This window comes from Trichosurus vulpecula, chromosome 7 (assembly GCF_011100635.1).
Source record: "Trichosurus vulpecula isolate mTriVul1 chromosome 7, mTriVul1.pri, whole genome shotgun sequence".
Classification (NCBI taxonomy): Eukaryota; Metazoa; Chordata; class Mammalia; order Diprotodontia; family Phalangeridae; genus Trichosurus; species Trichosurus vulpecula.
In genome coordinates, this window is record NC_050579.1 from 244728808 (window position 1) to 244748312 (window position 19505).

At 42.1% G+C, this 19505-nt stretch overlaps 1 protein-coding gene across 2 annotated transcripts; it reads left to right on the forward strand.

Annotated features, from left to right (window-relative positions):
• The first annotated feature begins 87 nt into the window (after nt 1–87).
• MED20 (mediator complex subunit 20) lies at nt 88–18062 on the forward strand. Of its 2 annotated transcripts, XM_036769408.1 has the most exons (4): nt 88–237; nt 1535–1689; nt 9045–9298; nt 17403–18062. In XM_036769408.1, exons 1-4 carry the CDS (start codon nt 224–226, stop codon nt 17616–17618), a joined length of 639 nt encoding a protein of 212 aa, XP_036625303.1. In that variant the 5' UTR covers nt 88–223; the 3' UTR covers nt 17619–18062. The 2 variants fall into 2 exon arrangements, with proteins under 2 accessions (XP_036625303.1, XP_036625304.1); XM_036769409.1 differs by lacking the exon at nt 88–237 and having other exon boundaries at nt 1612–1700.
• Nucleotides 18063–19505: the final 1443 nt, after the last annotated feature.

Below are 19505 nucleotides of genomic sequence, written 5' to 3' on the forward strand. Positions count from 1 at the left end.
TGGGACGCTTTGTTTATATGTCACTTCCGGGGCCCGATTTAATACATCATTTCCTGATTCCTCTTTTTCCTCCTCTAGCCCACCCCCTTCTCTCACCAACCCTTCTTCCGTCCACCTCCCACCGAGGCCTGGAAGTGGGGCTTCCTGCGGGGAGAGCGGAGGGCGAGGCGAGGCCGCGGCGTCGGATTCCTCGAATACGCACACTCCTGTGCGGCCCGGCAGCATGGGGGTGACATGGTAGGGCCACGAATGGTGCATGTGGATGGGGGAGGTCGCAAAGTTCCTTGGGCACCCGGAGCGGCCCTTGGGGGAGGACGGAGAAGGCGCTGCGTCCTTGCATCGGCCTCCTCCCGACCCCACCCCTTTTCCCCTGTCTTTCTGGGGTGGGTGGGTGCGGGATGCCGGGGCTAGGGTGTGAGTCGGGCCCTTCCCTCTACCAGCTCTCTTACCTTCTCCCCTCCGGGGGCGCTGCAGGCCTGGAGTGGGGGTGGGGAGAACGTTTATGCGTAGGTTTTGCAGATTTTTTTTTTAAATTGTAGGTTTTTAGAGCTTCTGGGAGACTATAGAAATCATTTAAGGCAGTTCCCTCTTTTTTCGGGAAGGTGAAGGGCGGGCGGAGGGGGAGGGCCCTGGAGGTCAGTGAGCGACCGGCTTCAGCCTCTCTTCTAACTTGGCCCGGCCTCCCGCCTCAGACACCCCGCAGTAGAGCTGGACCAGACAGGCAGGGTCTCTTGCCTGACCAGACCTTGATGACCATCCTCCCGGGATCGCGGGAGAGAGCGTTATCCCTGACACCGGAAGGGGGGAGGAAGGAGCCAGCTTCCCAACGCTGTTGGACCAGGCTTGAAAAACCCATTATGGCGAAGAGGGAGAAGGAGAAACGGCAAGAGAAAATGTGGACAATGTGCCTGGTGGTCTGCTTTCCACATATGGGGCTGAGGGATCCTTGTCAACCCTATCTTTCCTTTGTATCCCCAGTGCTTAGCACAGTGCCTCACACATAGTGCTTGGTAAATGCTTCTTGCCCGAGGAAGGGCATCAAATAAGGGAACAGCTTTTTGGCTCCACACCTGAGAACTTGTGAAGACCTTTCCTTTCTAGAGTTATTTTTGGCACTTGCAAGTTGGTGACTGCCATCTAGTCCCCAGAGTTCAAGCAGCAATCTCCTTCTGAGACTTGGCATGGTAAAGAGAAAGGTGTATGAAAGCAAAGGGAACTAGGTAGAAAGCTGGAAACAAAAAACACCTGCTCCATTGGGAGAATGTGGGGATTGCCTCTGGTATACTTAGTCTGACCCCTAGGAGCTCTTTTTATGTTCTTTTCCCTGGAGAATTCTCCCTTGGGCCAAAGCCACACACAAACTGCTTATAGTGTTTTGCTTTTTACATATGAGCAGTGGCATTTCCCAGCAGGGATGGGACTGTGGCTGGGCTGGAATGAGACCTGGGGCTTGCAGCATCCTTTGCTGAATGAGAAGCTCAGAGAGTTTGTTCACCTCTATGTGGACCCTGAAGGCTCATCACTACCCTTCTAGTGTGTCCCAGATGCCTGTGGCTGAGGGTAAGAGTGTCCAGCAGACTGTGGAGCTCCTGACCAGGAAGTTGGAACTGCTAGGAGCAGAGAAGCAGGGGACATTCTGCGTGGACTGTGAGACCTATCACACAGCAGCCTCCACCATGGGCAGCCAAGGTCAGTGTGTGGTAAGTAGGACAGCTGGAATCTTGCTCAGACTTAGTAGATTCTCTACATGCTAATGTCCCTAGACATCTTCTGGCTGAGACAATATTGTGTTCAAGGCTATTCATTAGTATTTCTGAACTCCTGACGCTCAGTTTTTGGATTTTTTTTTTTCAGTCTAGGGGTTGAAGACTACAAAGAAATCTTTCTACACTTTTTGTTTGTTTACACAAAACTTCCTGCCTTGGAACCCCCTCTATTATCACACTGGCCACTTCCTAAGCCCAACACTTACCTTTGCCATTCACTCAGTCTCAACATTTTGTCCACTCTGTGGGACAAAATAGTGTTTGGATTAAAATGCAAAAGAAGTAGAAATGATGAAAAGAACCACAGACTAGGAATGGGGGGTGTGGGACCTCAAATTGTAGTCCTTTCTCTACTACTAACTTGCTTTGTGAGCTTGGATAAATCTCATCTGTTTTGTCAACTATATATGGGAATTACAGTTTAAAGAGTTGTTGGAGATCAGATGAGATACGAAAGTGCTTTGAAAAGTGTTAAGTGGTATTTAGGATATTTAGAAAAGACAATCCTTACAATCTAACCAGAGAGGCAAAACGTAGACACTTAAAATATTTTTAAAGCTCATTTGTTTTTATCTCTTCTTTTGATATTGCCTTCATTTTGAATTATAATCTTACCCACTCTTCTCCGCCCAGCAAGCTATCCCTTGTAAAAAAAAAATTTTAAGAATGTTGGAGGGAGGGAAACAGTTAAGCAAAAGAATTGTCACCAGTCATTTTTATGGAATAGCCCATGCCTACGGCCTCCTACCTATATACATAGAGGGGAGGAAGCTGTGTTGGGGGGCCACGTTTGGTTCCTATAATTTACATAGCATATAGTTTCATGTTTTCTTATTTTTGTTTTGGTCTTTCTGTTTACGTTGTGAACCTTGTGTATGTTTTGCCTGTTCGTCTGGGGGTGAGCCAGAAGTGAAAATGAATTCCTAGTTCCCTTTACTCTATCACTTCCAAGTCTTCCCATGCTTCTCTGAATTCTTGATGTTTCTCATTTCTTACAGCATAATCATATTCTATTACATTCATGTGCCATAGTTTGTCCATTGGTATCTATTTTATTTCTCATTCTTTGCTATCACAAAAAATGCTTCTATGAATATTTTAGGGTATAATATGAGACTTTCTGTTTTGGACCTCCCTGTGGTACGAACTTATCTGTAGGCTCTCTTGCCCAAAGGGTGTGGACATATTTTTAGCGCTCACACCTTTTTTGACTAGTTCTAAATTGTTTAACAGAAATTGAGTAACTCACAGTTCCACCAATATAGTGTTAGTATGCAGATCTTTATGAAGCCCTTCCAACATTCACTCTTCCCATCTTTTGTCACTTTGACCTATTTGCTAGGCATGAGGTGGAACCTCAGAGTTGTTTTCATTTGCATTTCTCTTATTATTTGAAGTAATCTTTCTTATAGTTATTAGTTTACTATTCTTCTTTTGAAGTCTGTTCTCATTCTTGAACCACTTATCTATTGGGAAATAGTTCTTGGGAGCGGCTATATATCTTTGTTCCCTATATATCTTGGATATCAGACCCCTATCCAGAGAAATTAAATGTGGCATTTCACCCCAATTAATGATTCACCTTCTTGTTCCAGTTGATTTTGTTCATGTAAAGGCTTTCACATTTTACGTAATTGAAAGTGACAATTTTATCTTTGTAATTGCTTGTATCCCTTGCTTGGTTAAGAATTTTCTTAAGCCTTGACTGTGAAAGATACCTGATTTCATTGTTTTCCAATTTTTTCAATGAACATTTAAAAAAAAAAACGGTGGCAAATATAACCAATAATGTAACCTACCAACCTTTGGTAGCCTTCCCAAGCTAGAAAGGCTTTGACTACCCACCTGGTATTAGATAGCATGTCTTTCATGTCAGTACCAGTCTAGCTAATTTCCGAGAGGATCTGTCACTAGAAGGTTGATAACCACATGATGAACTTTGGGGAGGGATCCAATCCTATGACTTCGTTAGTATGGAGAGCTCTCACTGTTGATACAGATTAGCCACCCTTTGTAATTTGTAGTCTTCAACAGTTGCCTGGGGCCTTGTAGATGATTTGTCCCTGGTAACCCATGTAATGTGTCTGAGCTACAACTTGATATAAGGCTTTCTAGACTCTAGAGCTGGCTGCCATCCACTAAAATATAATTTCTTTTCTCCTTTCTATCTTCCTTTCCCAGAATCATAAAATTTAAGATTTGTAAAGGACTTCAGTGGCCATAGAGTCTAACAATGCATGAAAGGAATCTTTCCTATAACACAACCTACAAATGGTTGTCTAACCTCTGCTTGACAACCTCTGAGGAGGGGAACTCACCACTCCTTGAGATAGCCTATTCCACTTCAAGGACAGCTCTAATTGTAAGGGAATTTTCCCTGACATTAAGCCCGAATTTCCCCCTTTGCAACTTGCATCCATTGTTCTCAATTGTGCCTTTGGGACCAAACAGGTTAAATTCAATCCCTCTTGCACATGAGAGCCCTTCAGGATAGTTAAATGTAGCTGTCTTGTTTCCCCTGAGCCTTCTCTTCCCTGAGCTAAACATGCTCAGTTTCTTCAACTGATCTTTATATAACATGAATTTAGAGAGGCCTTCACCATCCTGGTTGCCCTGCTGTGGAGCTCTTCTGCTTATCAATGTCCTTCTCAGACTTTGGCACCCACAACTAAATTCAGTATTCTAGATGAGGGTTGACAGAGAGACCCTGGTTTAACTATAACCCTGGTCCCCACTTCCGCATTCCTAGGAGCTCTTAATACATCGAAAGAACATAATAAATTTTTTTGGTTGCCAAATCACACTTTGACATTGAGTTTGCAGTTCGCCAAAACGCTTAGATCTCTCCACCCCCTTCCCCTCAAAAAACCCAATAGTTTTTATTAGCATGTTGCTTATGGGACTAGCTGCTTCCTTACAAAACACTAAATAGTGAAGGTGTCACATTGGGTCATGAATCATACAAACTGTACGTATGTGGTGCCCTTTGGAAAAGACTTCTGTGGCCCTGGACTGCAAGGAGAAACTGAGGACCATTTCGGACTTGATTATGCGGTCTTTTGTGGCAGGGAAGAAGTTTTTCTGTCTTTTTAAATGTCTGCTGCTTCTTTAGTACCAACTCAGAAGGAGTGATTTTAATCACTTAGTGCCATTCCAGCTTTTTCTTGCTCCTTCTGCTCCAAGGCACTTGTCTTTCTTACTTGTGTCTAGCTATCACGAGATGGACAGAGTCATGGCCAGGTGTTCCCATGGGAGATAGGAGCATGTCTTGAACAGCATGTGGGGAGCAAAATCTTGGTCATGTTGCACACCCTAAAAAGGGCAATCAGGGAACAGTGCTGCAAAGAGACTGCATTCCACAGGGGAGAAAGTTGAAAACATCTCTGGAAGTGTCTCAGGTGTGGTATCATCAACCTGCTAGGTCCTTCCCCCTTCCCCATATCTTTCTTCAGAAAAAATTGCTGTCTAAACATGCCTCCCCCATCTTATATTTGTGGAATTGATTTTTTTTTAATACCCAAGTGCAAGCAAGACTTGACATTTATCCTTTTTCAATTTATCTTGTTAGATTCTTCTTAATACTCTACCTCTGAAGATCCTTTTGGATCCTTTTACTGTCATCCATTGGACTAGCTATCCCTCTCAAATTTCTTTCATCTGGAAAATCTGATGATCCTGCCATCTATTCCTTTATCCAATTCATTGATACAAACATTAGTTAGCATGGGGCCAAACACAGATCCCTGGGGCAGTCCACCAGAGAATTGAGCCTGCCTCTCTAAATGGTACATTTAAAATGTAAACAGCTCTGCCTTCCCAGTTGTCAATTATCCTCCCAATATAGCTTTTAAAAAACAAAACAAAAACCCCTTTTTGTTGTCCTTAACCTTCCATACCAGCCTCAGCTCATTTTGAATATTAGTATTCCTGGCACTATTTTTATAGGACCATGCCAAACTCTTTTATTCATCCTGTTACCTGGCTTTGCTTCCATCCTTTCAAATTCTAAGTTAGGTGGTAAGTTATGCATCTACATCAGTCTCTTCAGAAAAATTCTGTTGTGTTTTTTCCCTCATCATTGGAATTGTTTCTACTCATATCTTCAGAATTTCATTCTTGAGCATGTACTATTCCTCTTGGGCTGACATCCACTGTAGAATTTTTGTCCATGGCATCTTATCTGCCTTTTTGCTGAATCTTTTGAAATTTGCTTTCCCCAAATCTAGGGTGAATGCCAGACTATGCAAAGACTTCCCCTCCTTCTTATCAAAAACTCTAGGAGGTGGTTATTGCTTTTTCCCCAGGGTACGTATCCTTTCTGCCCTAGCAACCAGTTCCTCCCTTTTAGTGAGAACCAAATCTAGAATAGGCTTTTCTCCTGTTGTCTCCTTCACATTTTGAAGCATGAAATTATCACTAAAGCAAGTCAAGAAGTTATCAGCTGCTATTTCCGTCAGAGAGAAATAACTCTAGCAGATAGCTGGATAATTTTAAGTCCCTGTACCAAGCTTGTGATCTCTCTCTCCATTTATTTCCTCTTTCTTTCCTAGTGGTTTATAGCATGCTCCGGTGACAAAAATCGCTGTTATTTCTCCTTCTTTGGACCTTCACCCAAATACTTGTTGAATCTCTTCAGGCTTCTCCCCTCTGGTTTTTGGTCTTTATTATATGAGTATATCTTCCTAATATAAAATGCTGTCCCATTTCTCTCATCCCTTCTTACCTATCCTGTTTCTTTTGAATACGTCGTTCCCATCCAGAGCCATGGGTCATCTCACCAAGTCTCACCGATACCTTTGAGGTCAGATTTGCCTCCGTGCTTTAGAATGACTAAATCTGCCTCGCCCCTCAGCTTTGAGCCTTTGTGTGTGTATCGGGCGCTGTAGGTTTTATGCTTGCTGCCTTCTTGGATTTTGTCTCTTGTGAAACTGAGTGCTTTGACTGCTATTCTTTCTTTGTAGCTTTATGCTAAATGACTTGGTGGTCTTCTCCCTCCCCCCTTTTAGTTTTAAAGCCTCTTTGGTTAGATTTGCAAGACATTTGGCAAACAAACTTTTTTTCTCATTTAATAGTATTTTATTTTTCCCAATTACATGTAAAGATAGTTTCCAGCATTCCTTTTTATAAGATTTTAAGTTCCAAATTTTTCTCCTTCCCTCCCCCCTCCCCAAGGTAGCAAGTAATCTGATATAGGTTAGATATGTACAGTCATGTTAAACATATTTCCACATTAGTCATATTATAAAAGAAGAATCAGAACAAAAAGGAAAAACTACAAGAAAAAACGAAAAACAAGTGAAAGTAGTCTGCTTTGATCTGCGTTCAGACTCCATAGTTCTTTCTCTGAATGTGGATAGCATTTTCCATCACGACTCTTTTGGAATTGTCTTGGATCATTGTATTGCTGAAAAGAGCTGAGACTGTCATAGTTGATCATGGCACAATTTTACTGTTCCTTTGTAAAATGTTCTCCTGGATCTGCTCACTTCAGTCAGTCAGCATCAGTTGATGTAAGTCCAGGTTTTTCTGAAATCATCCTGTTTGTCATTTCTTATAGCATAGTAGTATTCCACTACCTTCATATATCATAACTTGTTCAGCCGTTCCCCAGTCGATGGGTACCACCTCAATTTCCAAATCCTTGCCACCACAGAAAGAACTGCTAGAAATTTTTTTGTACATGTGGGTCCTTTCCCTTTTTTATGATGTCTTTGGGATACAGACCTAGTAGTGTGTTGCTGGATCAAGAGTACGCACAATTGCCCTCCAGAATGGTTGGATCAGTTCACAACTCCACCAACAGTGCATTAGTGTCCCAATTTACCTACATCCTCTCTGACATTATCATTTTCCATTTCTGTCATATTAGCCGATCTGAGAGGTGTGAGGTGGTACTTCATAGTTATTTTAATTTGTATTTCTCTAATAAAATTTAGAGCATTTTTTTCACATGACTACAGATAGCTTTAATTTCTTCCTATGAAAACTGCCTGTTCATATCGTTTGACCATTTATGAGTTAGGAAATGACTTGTATTCTTATAACTCTGACTTAGTTCTCTATATGTTTTAGAAATGAGGCCTTTATCAGAGATACTTGCTCTAAAAATTGTTTCCCAACTTTCTACTTTCCTTCTAATCTTGGTTGCATTGGTTTTGGTAAACATATTCTTAACTAGTATTTATTGAATAGATTTCATCTCTGGCCAGGCATCTTTCACTACTCTCCTGACCTGCTCTCTTTTTTCCCTCTTTTCACTCTCTACATATGGTATCACAGTGAAAGAGTTAATCACCTAGTGGCCCCCTTCGGGGGCAGCAAGGGGAGGCCTAAACCTCTCAACTAGTTTGTTCCTTGGACCCGAGTTTAAACCTTTACAAGCTTTCTGGAACCTGCTAGGGCTTTATCTCTGCTAACATTGGCACATACTGAAAATTACCAAGACTTATGTTGTGGTCTGCCTTCAAATTTTATGCACATCAGAGGAAGCAATGAGACAGTAGAAAGAACATCAACTCTGGAGTCTTGGGTTCACATCCCACCTCGATGCTTAATACCTGTGTGTTCTTGGGCTAGTCTCTTAACGTCCCTAGGCCTCAGTTTTCTCATCTGTAAAATGAGGGAGTTCAGGTAAATGATCTCTGAGGTCCCTTCTGACTCTACAGCTGTGAGCCTATTCTTTTATCATTTTGGTCCTAAGATTTTGGGAAGAGATGTGGCTTTTATTCATATTGATATATTATTGTTTTGAGATCCAGTTATGGGGAGCCACGTGGTATAGATTCCATTTGATTTTGCCATTCCTCATATTATACCCCGCCCTATCCTTCTATGTAGACTGATGGGGTTCAAACTTTTAGGATAATGTGACTGAACTGGGTTGGGAACTCAGAAGTGTTGTCTTATACCTTAGCATCTGAACTTTTTGCTTCTTACTTGTGAAGACATTTCCTATGGAAGAAGAGGACAGGTTCCTTCTTAGACACATGTTGCGTAAAGCTGGCTGGGCATCTGTGGGCAGTGTTTAGGGTTAAGATTGTTAATGCTTCTTCACCTTTCCATCCTTCCCTCCTCTTCCCTGTAAATACTACAGCTTTGTCCCGATGCTTCTGGGTAAACGCCAAGACTGTCAGAAGTAGAGCTTGCTTCTCCCAACATCATAGAACCTTACCCTGGAAAGGACCCTGAGGGCTTCTCTAGTCCAACCTTCTCACCTTATACCTTGAATTCCACATTGTTCTGGATTTGGTAATGAGTTGGACCTTTACTCCCTTGTAGGCCAGGCTGGGAAGCTGATGTATGTGATGCACAACTCAGAATACCCTCTAAGCTGCTTTGCCCTCTTTGAGAACGGCCCCTGCCTCATTGCCGACGCAAACTTTGATGTGCTCATGGTGAAGCTCAAGGGCTTTTTCCAAAATGCCAAGGCCAACAAGATTGAGACCCGTGGCACCCGCTACCAGTACTGTGACTTCCTGGTGAAAGTGGGTACTGTCACTATGGGGCCCAGCGCTAGAGGCATCTCTGTGGAGGTGAGTTTTTGGGGAAATGGGGTTGGGGATAACCAGGAGGGGACACCCAGCAAAGAATCCTGAAAACTACTGAATCTTCCAAGTGAGAGTGAGTAAGCTTAGAATGTTTGAATTGGAAAGAACTTTAGACAATATTTAGTTCACACCCCTCATTTTATAGGTGAGGAAGATGAAGCCCAAAAAAGAGAAATAACTTGGCTAAGATCATACATACAGTGTGTAAGTAGCAGAGTAGAGACCAAAACTCCGTGTTCCTAATCACATCTACCTTTCTACTCATGTGTGCCAGATTCCTGCCCCGTTGTTTTCCTGGCTACCTGTGTACTTCTTTTGTCTATGAGACAATGATTCTTAGGAACACTGGGTAACCTGGGAAAAGGAATTCTGTGGAATAGGCGGAGAGACAGTGTGATATAGTGGATAGAGAGCCATGCCTTGAAATCAAGAAAGACCCAGTTCAAGTCCCACCCTGTGGCAAATGCCTACGAGTTGCTCATCAGACAAGCTGCTGATCTGTGTCATCCCCAATTTTCATGCTTTCACATCATAGTTCTCTTATGTATATATGGAACCACAGTTTGAGGACATGCCTTTTCCTCTCCATCCCCCATAAATGTGGAACATGAAGCTATACTTCACCAGCTGTTTCCCTTGTCCCCATTAGGCCAGAGAAAGATTAGTTGGCAGAGGAATAGAAGGAGATAGCAGCCTGGGAGGTTAGTGAGGACTTGTACTAGCCAGTGTTGATGATAACTAACAATTTCTATGATGCTTTACATAGTATTCAGTTTAATCCTCACAGCCCTGTGAGGTAGGTGCTGTTATCCTTCACGTTTTACACATGAAGAGCAGTACTGTAAGCACTTGGAACATGTCGTATCTAAACTTTGCCTCTTTCCCAGCACCTGACATAGTCCTCTATACCTACTGGTGATTCATAACTGTTGCTGTTTGTCTGAGTGTAGAAAGAATAGTTACTAGGCCTGAGGGGTAGAGGCATGGGCAGATTTGAAGGGTGGAGGTAGAGAGAGCAGAGGTCCTTGACCATCACCTTTGTTGATGTTCCTGTTTGTCTTTGATATCCTCTGGTATAGTGGTTGGTAACCTTTTAGCAATGGTATGCCTAGGTTCTAAGTCTTTTCCTTTGACCATGCCAACCACCATCTCTCATGAGGCTGTGGAATGGGAATCTATTTACTTTTTGTCTTTATGCTGACTTCTAACCCAGTGACAGCTCATTGAAATGGTGAGGAAGGGGGAATGTAGTGACAGTTGGCCTTTGGGCTGATAAAAATTAATCCATGTGTCATAAGTTTACTTATCAACAAATGTTTACTAAGCCATTATTACTATATTCAAGGCATATTTGTCTGTCCAGCAAATCAACAAACTCTTTTTAAAAAAAAAATAAGTCTTATTAACTTTGCCTTCCCCTTGGTACCCAATAGAATCCTGGATTATTTTTATTATATTTTTAAACAGTTAAGGAAGACTAACAGATACAGCAACAACTTTTTTCAATTCGATAGCATTGTTTCCAATTACATGTAGATAGTTTTCATCATTGATTTTTTGTAAAATTTTGAGTTCCAAATTTTTCTCCTTCCCTCCCCTCCCCTTCTCCCTCTTCAGGACAACAATCTGATATAGACCATATACATACAATCATGTCAAACATATTTCCACATTAGTCATGTTGTGAAAGAACAATCAGAACAAAAGGGAAAAACCACAAGAAAGGAAAAAAAAAAAGAAAATAGTATGCTTCGATCTGCATTCAGACTCCATAGTTCTTTCTTTCTCTGGATGTGGTCAGCATTTTCCATCACGAGTCTTTTGGAATTGTCTCGGATTATTGTGTTGCTGAGAAGAGCTGAGTCTATCATAGTTAAGTGTTGCACAGTGTTGCTGCTGCTGTGTACATTGTTCTTCGGGTTCTGCTCACTTCACTCAGTATCAGTCAGTTCATGTAAGCCTTTCCAGGTTTCCCTGAAGTCTGCCTGCTCATCATTTCCTATAGTACAGTAGTATTCCATTACATTCATATACTACAGCTTGTTCAGCCATTCCCCAATTGATGGGCCTCCCCTCAATTTCCAGTTCTTTGGCAACAACTTTTTACATAGAATATAGCATTCTGAACCTGTATTCTCCCACCTTTTGTTTCAGAGAAAAAGGGAAATATATTTAGCCAAGGTTCCCTGAAACAAGATTGATAATTGTATTTAATCCAGATTCCCGTGTCTCTCAGTGTTTTAACAAGTAGTAAGACCTACTGTGTAAGAAGCTAAGTGAAATACACATTTTAGATAAGACCTGTCATTGTCCTCCTGGAGCTCACAATCCAGAAAGAGGAGAAGAGAGACAGCTTTAATACATATATGACAGGTATGTTAGAGAGGTGCAAAACAAAGTGTTATTAATAAGGATCTGGGGGAAAGCCGTGTGGAACTTACATTTCTCTAGCACTTTAAGGTTTACAGAATGCTTTCTTCACAACATCCCTATGCAGTAGAGTAAGAGACTATTATCCCCATCTAACATATGAAGAAATAGGATTAGAGATCCATGCTAACAGATCAGGTACAGTGGATTAAGGTATCATGTGAGATGGGTCTTGGAAGAAGATTAGGATTTAATTATCTATAGGTTGAATGAAATTTTTAAGCCTTTTCCTTTTTAAAAAGAAATCTATTTTTATTGATACATTTTGATTTCATCACTTTTATTTCTAAATATCCTTCATTAAGCCAATCCTTATAACAAATACTGAAAAAGAGGAAAAATGTAGTTCAGCAAAACTAATTAACATATTGGCCTTTTTTTAATTTTTAAAATGTTATTTATTTTCAGTTTTCAGCATTCACTTTTGTAAGATTTTGAGTTCTAAATTTTCTCTCTCCCCTCTCTCCTCCCCAAGACAGCATGCAATCTAATATAGGTTATACATGTACAATCATTAAACATATTTCCACATTAGTCATGTTGTGAAAGAAGAATCAGAATAAAAGGGAAAAATCATGAGAAAGAAAAAAAAAAAGAAAATAGTCTGCTTTGATCTGCATTCAGACTTAGTTCTTAGCCTGGATACGGATAGCATTTTCCATCATGAGTCTTTTGGAATTGTCTTAGATCATTGCATTGACGAGAAGAACAAAGTCTATCAGAGTTGCACAATGTTGCTGTTACTGTTACCGTATTATTCTTGCTAAGTTAAGTGCAGAGATCTGTTGTTCATCTCCTGAATGACTATAAATACTGTATCAATATTGTCCAAGTATTGGTGCCCTGGGAAAAAGCACCAGTTTCCCCGATGATCATATGTACTCTAGTCTCAGGTGATCTCAGTCTTAACTCTAGGACTGACCAGTACAACTTGACATTTTCCTCTACTATTAAATCTCCCTTCCCTTTGTCCTTCAGCTCTCTGTAGCTTGACAGCCCTCAGATGTGGATCATTTATACCATCCTCCTTCTACATTCTTATTCCATGGAGGATGACACATATTCATACTAATTAGCTAAACTATGAACTAATTTCATCTAATCCCATATAAGTTCTCACTAACAGATGACAGTCATTTTCTTTTTTACTTTTTTGAATGTCTTTCCTTCACATTCTCCTTAGCTACTACTCTAAAACTTCATCTTTCTCTTCAGGTACCATATGCTATACACTGCTCCCCCACTCCTTTACAGATAACCTAGACTCCTACTACTTTAATAAAATTGAGTTCATTCTTTTTGGTCTCCATTTCCCTTACTCCACACCTCAACACGCACATCCACCCCTACCCTGCCATCATTCAACCTCTTCTTTGCTACAACCTCTGAGGAAGAGGTCACTCTTCTCTTCTTGCCATGCTCAATACCATTACTCATGCCTTTCATGATATCTTGCATATTGACCATTTTTTGACAGTATATGCAACGTTGTACATCCATAGTTCTCCACCTCTGCAATGAAGGAAATCCATAGTTGAATTTTTTTTAATTCTTTAGCACTAAGCTTGGTAATATAATTATGCCCCAATCTTTTTTAAGACATACGTTTGAATTTGATAAAGATGCACACATAGTACTCTCTCTTTTCCTCTTCTTTCCAGCCATTTTGCCAACCCCATATACCCATCTGTATAGTGCAGACTTTGTTCCTCCATGACTACCTTCTATAATTTAACCTTCCAGTTTGACAGAAATTGACGAAGTGGAGTGCAGTATTCAAAATTTTCACGATAAATCAGGTGTGTATTTAGAAATAGAGCTCAAACTCTCTTTCAAAGATTGGCACCTGTGTTGGTGGTGGGGGGTAGAATACTCCTTCCACCAGGGTGGACAGTTCTTAACACATTATTTGACCTATGGGCCCACTGTGAGGGATGCCAGGAATCACTAGCATGCTTGAAAATGATGGCAGACTCTCTGCCCCTTTCCTTAGTAAACTCAGCCTTAGCCCTCCTCAGCCCTTTGTCCTTCTCTCTCCTCCTCTTCCACCAGCCTCTGGAACACTCCTCTATACTCTCTTTTTGAACCAGACCTGTGCTTTCATCAATTAGGGAACTCCTTCTGCTAGTGTATGTGGTGCCTTCTCTGTCATTTCTGGGCTAGAGCAGTGAAAGTAAAGTGGTGTTCTCAGGATCCTGCACCTGGTATATGTAGGAGGTGGAACTTAGACACAGTCCTGATCTCCAGCCATCATGAGATGTCGCCTCTCTCCTCGACTGTTCACAAACTTCCCTGCATCCTGCACTTTTACCTCTCCCATCCCTTCTATTTTCTGGTGTTCACTGAAAGTGCAGCTTTTTCCAGAGGACATCATTCCCTGGTATCTCCCTGAGATTATCTGCTCTTCCTCTCATACCCCCAGGCATATAGGATCTAGAGGAAATACTTTTAGACCCTTCCTCTGCCACCATCACTTAGCAACCTCCCCTCACTAGTCTCTTGAGATTCTTCTTGTTGCTATCTGCTGACCTCTCGAAGTCATTCTTGCTCCTCCTCAATAAGTTCAGTACTTTATCTAGTGTCTTCCCCACCTCTGTGCCCTTCAAACATGTTTTCTCCAAGAGCTTCATCCTCCTTAATTATTGAGACTTGTGTCCAGTCCACCTCATCCACGCACAGTGGTCAAACTTTAGACTGACTGTACCTACTCAGTTGGATTTGTCCAAAGTGCTGAAATTCTTGCCCAAATATTCAGTTATGTTAGTTGAGAAAGAGTGTACTAGGGTTCATACCTAGACTGAATTTTGTTGTTTGTGCTTGAGAAAAGGAGATTCACAGCTATCTGCATGTGCATACGCTGTGGTGTGCATACTTGCCCATCATTGTCCTAAGTGTCATGGGAGTTTTCACTCAGTTTTTACTCATTAGCAGCTAGTCTACTTCTTAGATCATGCCACAGGAAATGCAGCCTTGTCTGTTGGTCCCAAGGGTAAGTCTGGAGGACTGATTATCCAGAAATGAGTCCTGTTTTAAAAGGAGCAGGGAGGAGAATTGTATGAGAGAAGAAGATGCCTAAATGGGTCTTGTCATTCTTCCCAAAAACAAGTGCTGAGTGCCTAATGTGTGTCTAACATTGTGCTAGATGCTTTGAGAGGCTGTGTGAAGGCACATGGGCTTTTCCTTCAGTGTCACCTTCTTATGATGGTCATAAACATCCCCTTTTCAAAACTTTGAGTGATCTCCCTTTGCCTGCTCCTGATCCTAGTATGTGCAACTTTGCACAGTCTGGCTTCCGGCTCCCTTTCCAAGTCTTCTTTTATGCTTTCTATTGATGTCTCCTTTCTCATAACTCTGATTTTTCCCATAATTCTCATTCTAACACCTGCTTCATGGTCTTCTCGGTGACTCAGATGAAAGGGTTCTCTCCTCCCTCCTATTTCTCTTAGCACTTGGCTTGGTCCTCTGTTTTCATTCATTCATTAACCAGTCATTCAGTAAGTATTTATTGAGTACCTACTTTGTGCTAGGTAGTGCCTTAATTATTGGAGAGACAAATAGAAAAAAGTGAAATCGTTCCCACTCTCAAGTAACATGTACAATGAAAATTAACTTGAGGCATAGGGGATAGAATCCTGTACCTGGAGTCAAGAAGACCTGAGTTCAAATTCTGCCTCAGGCACAAGTTGTATGACCCTGGGCAAGTCTCTTAACCTTTTTCAGCCTCAGTTTCTTTATCTGTAAAATGAGGATAATAGCACCTACCCTCCCAGGATTGTTGTGAGTATAAAAGGAACAGGTAATATTTGTATAGCACTTTGCAAGCTTTTAAGTGCTGTATAAATGCTAGCTCTGTTACTACGATTAACTACAACCCATATACGAAGTGATTTCTAGAGAGCTTTAGCAATAAGGGGGATTGAGCTAGGCCTCCTGCTGGAGGTGGAACTTAAGCTGAACTTAAGAAGGAAGCTGGAGATTATTTGAATTGGAGGTGAATAGGAAATGCATGTCAGGCATGGGGCAGGCTGTGTAAAGTCTGAGGGATAGAAGATGGAATGTTTTGTGTAGGGAACAACAAACAGCTAGTTTAGTTGGAATGTAAAATATGCGAAGGAGAATAATGTTCGGTGAGCCTCAGAAGTAGTGCCAGATGGTATAGGGGTTTAAAAACCAGATGAGTTTACATTTATCCTAGTGGCAAAGGAGAGGCACTGGAGAATTCTTGAGCAGGAAAAGGAAATGTTCAGATCTTTGCTTTATGAATGGAGAAGGGAAGGGAATTTATATAGCACCTCCTGTGTACTAGCACTTTGCTAAGTGCTTTAATGAATGACAGTTCTGAATATATAGAGAGGGGAGAGATGAGGCTGGGATCCAGATTAGGAACCTATTGGAGTTATCCAAGCCAGAGGTTTTAGGAAACTGAAGTGGGGTGGTTTCTGTGAGTGGAGAGAGGGGACTGGATGTAAGATATATTTTAGAGGGAGAATCAGTAAGACTTGACAACTGATTGGGTTTGAGAGTCAAGGGAGGAAGCATCAAGGATGACCTCATGGTTGCAAACCTGAGTGACTGGCAGGATGGTGCCACCCTTGTTGGAAATAGGGAACTTAGGAAGAGGACAGATTTTAGGGGAAACTAATATTCTTTTAGATGCTTGCGGTTGTGATGTCTATCTGAATTCATTTGGAAATGCCCAATAGGCAGCTGGGGGTGTGGGCATGGAGCTTAGCACAGAGATTAGGTTTGGATATATAGATTTGGCAGATATTTGGTAAAAATGATCATTAAACCTTTGGGAGCCAATGGAATCACTCATCAGTTAGACATTGAATGAAGAAGGCCTTCTCAAGAACAGAGCCTTTTGAGGTAGGCTGAGAAGGACTCAGACAGGAACCAAGAGAGAGCAATGTCACAAAAACCTGGAGAGAGGAGAGTATCCACAGGGAAAGGGGGTTAACCATGTTAAATGCTTCAGAAAAGTCCAAAGGGATGAGGACTGAGCAAGGCCATCAGATTTTTGCAACTAAAAGATCATTGGTAACTTGAAAAAGAACTGCTTGAGTTGAGTTGGAAAGTGAAGAAGCCAGATTGCAAATAATTGAGAGAGGAGAGGACTTGGAAGCCATGAGTACAAATTAGTTTTTCCAGGAGTGTGGCTGTGGATGAGAAGAGGGAGAAAGGCTAGATGAGAGCTTGGTGGGCCTGTACCTTTTTTTAAGGATGAGGAAGATCTAGGCATGATTTTAAGTAACAGGAGTAACCAACCAGTGGATAAGAAGAGATGGGAAATTAGGGATTTTTTAGTCTTTCGCACTTACTTTCTCATGCTTAGTCTTACTGTAATTAGTTGTCTATGGCTTTTCTCTGCTTTTAGATTATAACTTGCTTAAGAGGAGGATCAGTGTCATATCTTGCATATTCCTAGCAGAGAGAGGCCACCATGATGGATGTAGTCAGTTCAGATCTCACCTCTATGACTGTAGGCAAGTCCATTCAACTCTGTGAGTCATAGTTTCCTTTTCTGTTAAATGGAGGGTTGGATCAGACGATCTTTAACGTCCTCTTTAGCTCTGAATCCTATGATCTTAGGGTTTGCATGTACTAGGCACTTGATTGAATCAAATCATTCTCAATCACATGTCCTTTTGGCCCCTAGGTGGAGTATGGCCCATGTGTGGTGGCTAGTGACTGCTGGAACCTGCTCTTGGAGTTCCTGCAGAGTTTCCTGGGCAGCCACAATCCGGGGGCACCAGCAGTGTTGGGGAATAGACACGACGGGGTGTACGGCCCTGCTGACACCATGGCCCAGTATATGGAACTCTTCAACAAGATTCGAAAACAGCAGCAGGTGCCTGTGGCTGGGATCCGTTAGTGAGTGGGGAGCTGCGAGTGATTGCCGGGGTGGCTCCACAGGAGATGAAGGTGCTTCATCCCAGCCCCTGACCCTGGAACCCAGGACAGAAAGGCCAGGCTTCTTGTCTCCTTTGAACATGCAACTGTGGCTTCTCCTATGGGGCTTTGTACTCCCCCCACAGCACACACCCTTTCCCCACACCCATGTACAGTGGTCTTAGGATGAGCCTTGTTGCTCCTGACCTATTCTTGGGGGAAAGGAACTGTAAATGATGGAGAAGTTGGAGCTTTTCCCTCATCTTTCAGGAAGACAGGCCAGGGGATGGTATCCTTGGCTTGGCTTGGCAACTGCCATTGGCCTCCTGTTCTGGCGGCTGTAGCCTTGGCTCAGTTCCCCAGTTGGACGGACTGTTTTTATGTTCTGATCATTCTGTAATAAAAGTTTGTTCCTTTGGTCTAAGGATATGGCTGGGTTTCTGTCATGTAGATGGGTGTGGGAGTCTCAGTGTCCTTACAGTATTCCTGTTTGTGTTCTGCTGAATTTTGCTGAAGTGATTGGTGAACTGGCTTGTCTGGGCTGTTTGCTGATTTGCCTTAGCTCTGTCCCTCTGGGGCTTGGAAGTTGTTCCCAGGAGTGTTTGTTCTTGGCTGCTGTTTTGCAGTTTTTCTTCGCAGCCTTTGTGTGCATATGAAATGAAAGGCAGGGGCACCTGAATTGTTTCATAAGTCACTTCCATTATAGCTTCATTCTAATGATTCTGCGAAACGAATCTGGTCTCCCTTATACTAACATCAGAACCAAGTGTCTTCCTAATTTATCTTGGCTTGAAGTTGATGTGGGTAAATGAAGGGATTTTCCTTCTACTTCCCCCACCTTTTCACCTCCAGATGGTCCAGGCACACCCTATATATTCTTATTCCTTTCTCTTTTCGCGTCTTCTCATGTGTAGGTAGTCCATGGGAAACTTGGAAACTACCTGGGTCCCCACTGATTCTTAAGCCAGAGTGGATACCTTAGCCAGTGCTGCAGACAGCTTAGCCTGGAGAAGACAAGACTTAGGGGGAATGTGATCAGTGTCTTCAGGTGTTTGAAGGGCTGTCATGTGGAAGACAGATGGATTAAACTTGTTTTGCTTGACCTTAAAGGATAAAACTAGAAGCAATAGAGAGAAGCTGCAGGAAGACAGATTTCAGTTTAGTATAAGGAAAAACTTCTGGATAATTAGGGGTGATCCAAAAATAGAAAGGGCTACAAGAGGAGGCTTGGGTTCCCTATCCAAGGAGGGAAGGCTCAAGCAGAGGATCCAGGACCATTTGCCTGGCGTGCTATGAAGGATATTTTTGCTCATATATGGGCAGGACCGAGTGGCCTCAGAGTTTTTTCCCCAGCTCATCAGATACTATGAATCTTTGAATGTTAAATTCAGAAGAGACCTTAGAAATGATTCAGTTCAGCTCACTTTCACAGAAAAAGAAACCAGCCCAGAGAGGTAAAGCATATAGTCACATGAATATTAGGGGGAAAAAGTCTTCAGTCTACTGATCTTTCTACCATACTCTTTCTAGCTCTCAATCCTTGCTTTAGCTAATTTAGATTTTATGTTCCCTTCTGGTTGTTGCCTTAATCCCTCCTAATGACAGACCAGGGGAGGACAAATGTAAGCTAAGCACCAGATATTCATTTTAGGTTGTCATTTCCTACCTGTTAGTATTCACTTCACTACTTATAAACATCCCACCAACAATCCTACCACTACCTGATTTGTGAAAATTGTGTGTCCTTTTGTGTCTACCAGATCACATGCAACCTCCCAGAATCACTGAATGTCAGAACGGGATGGGAACCTTAGTTCAGTATTTTTGTACACATAAGGACCCTGACAGATCGGGATTAAAATCACAGAAA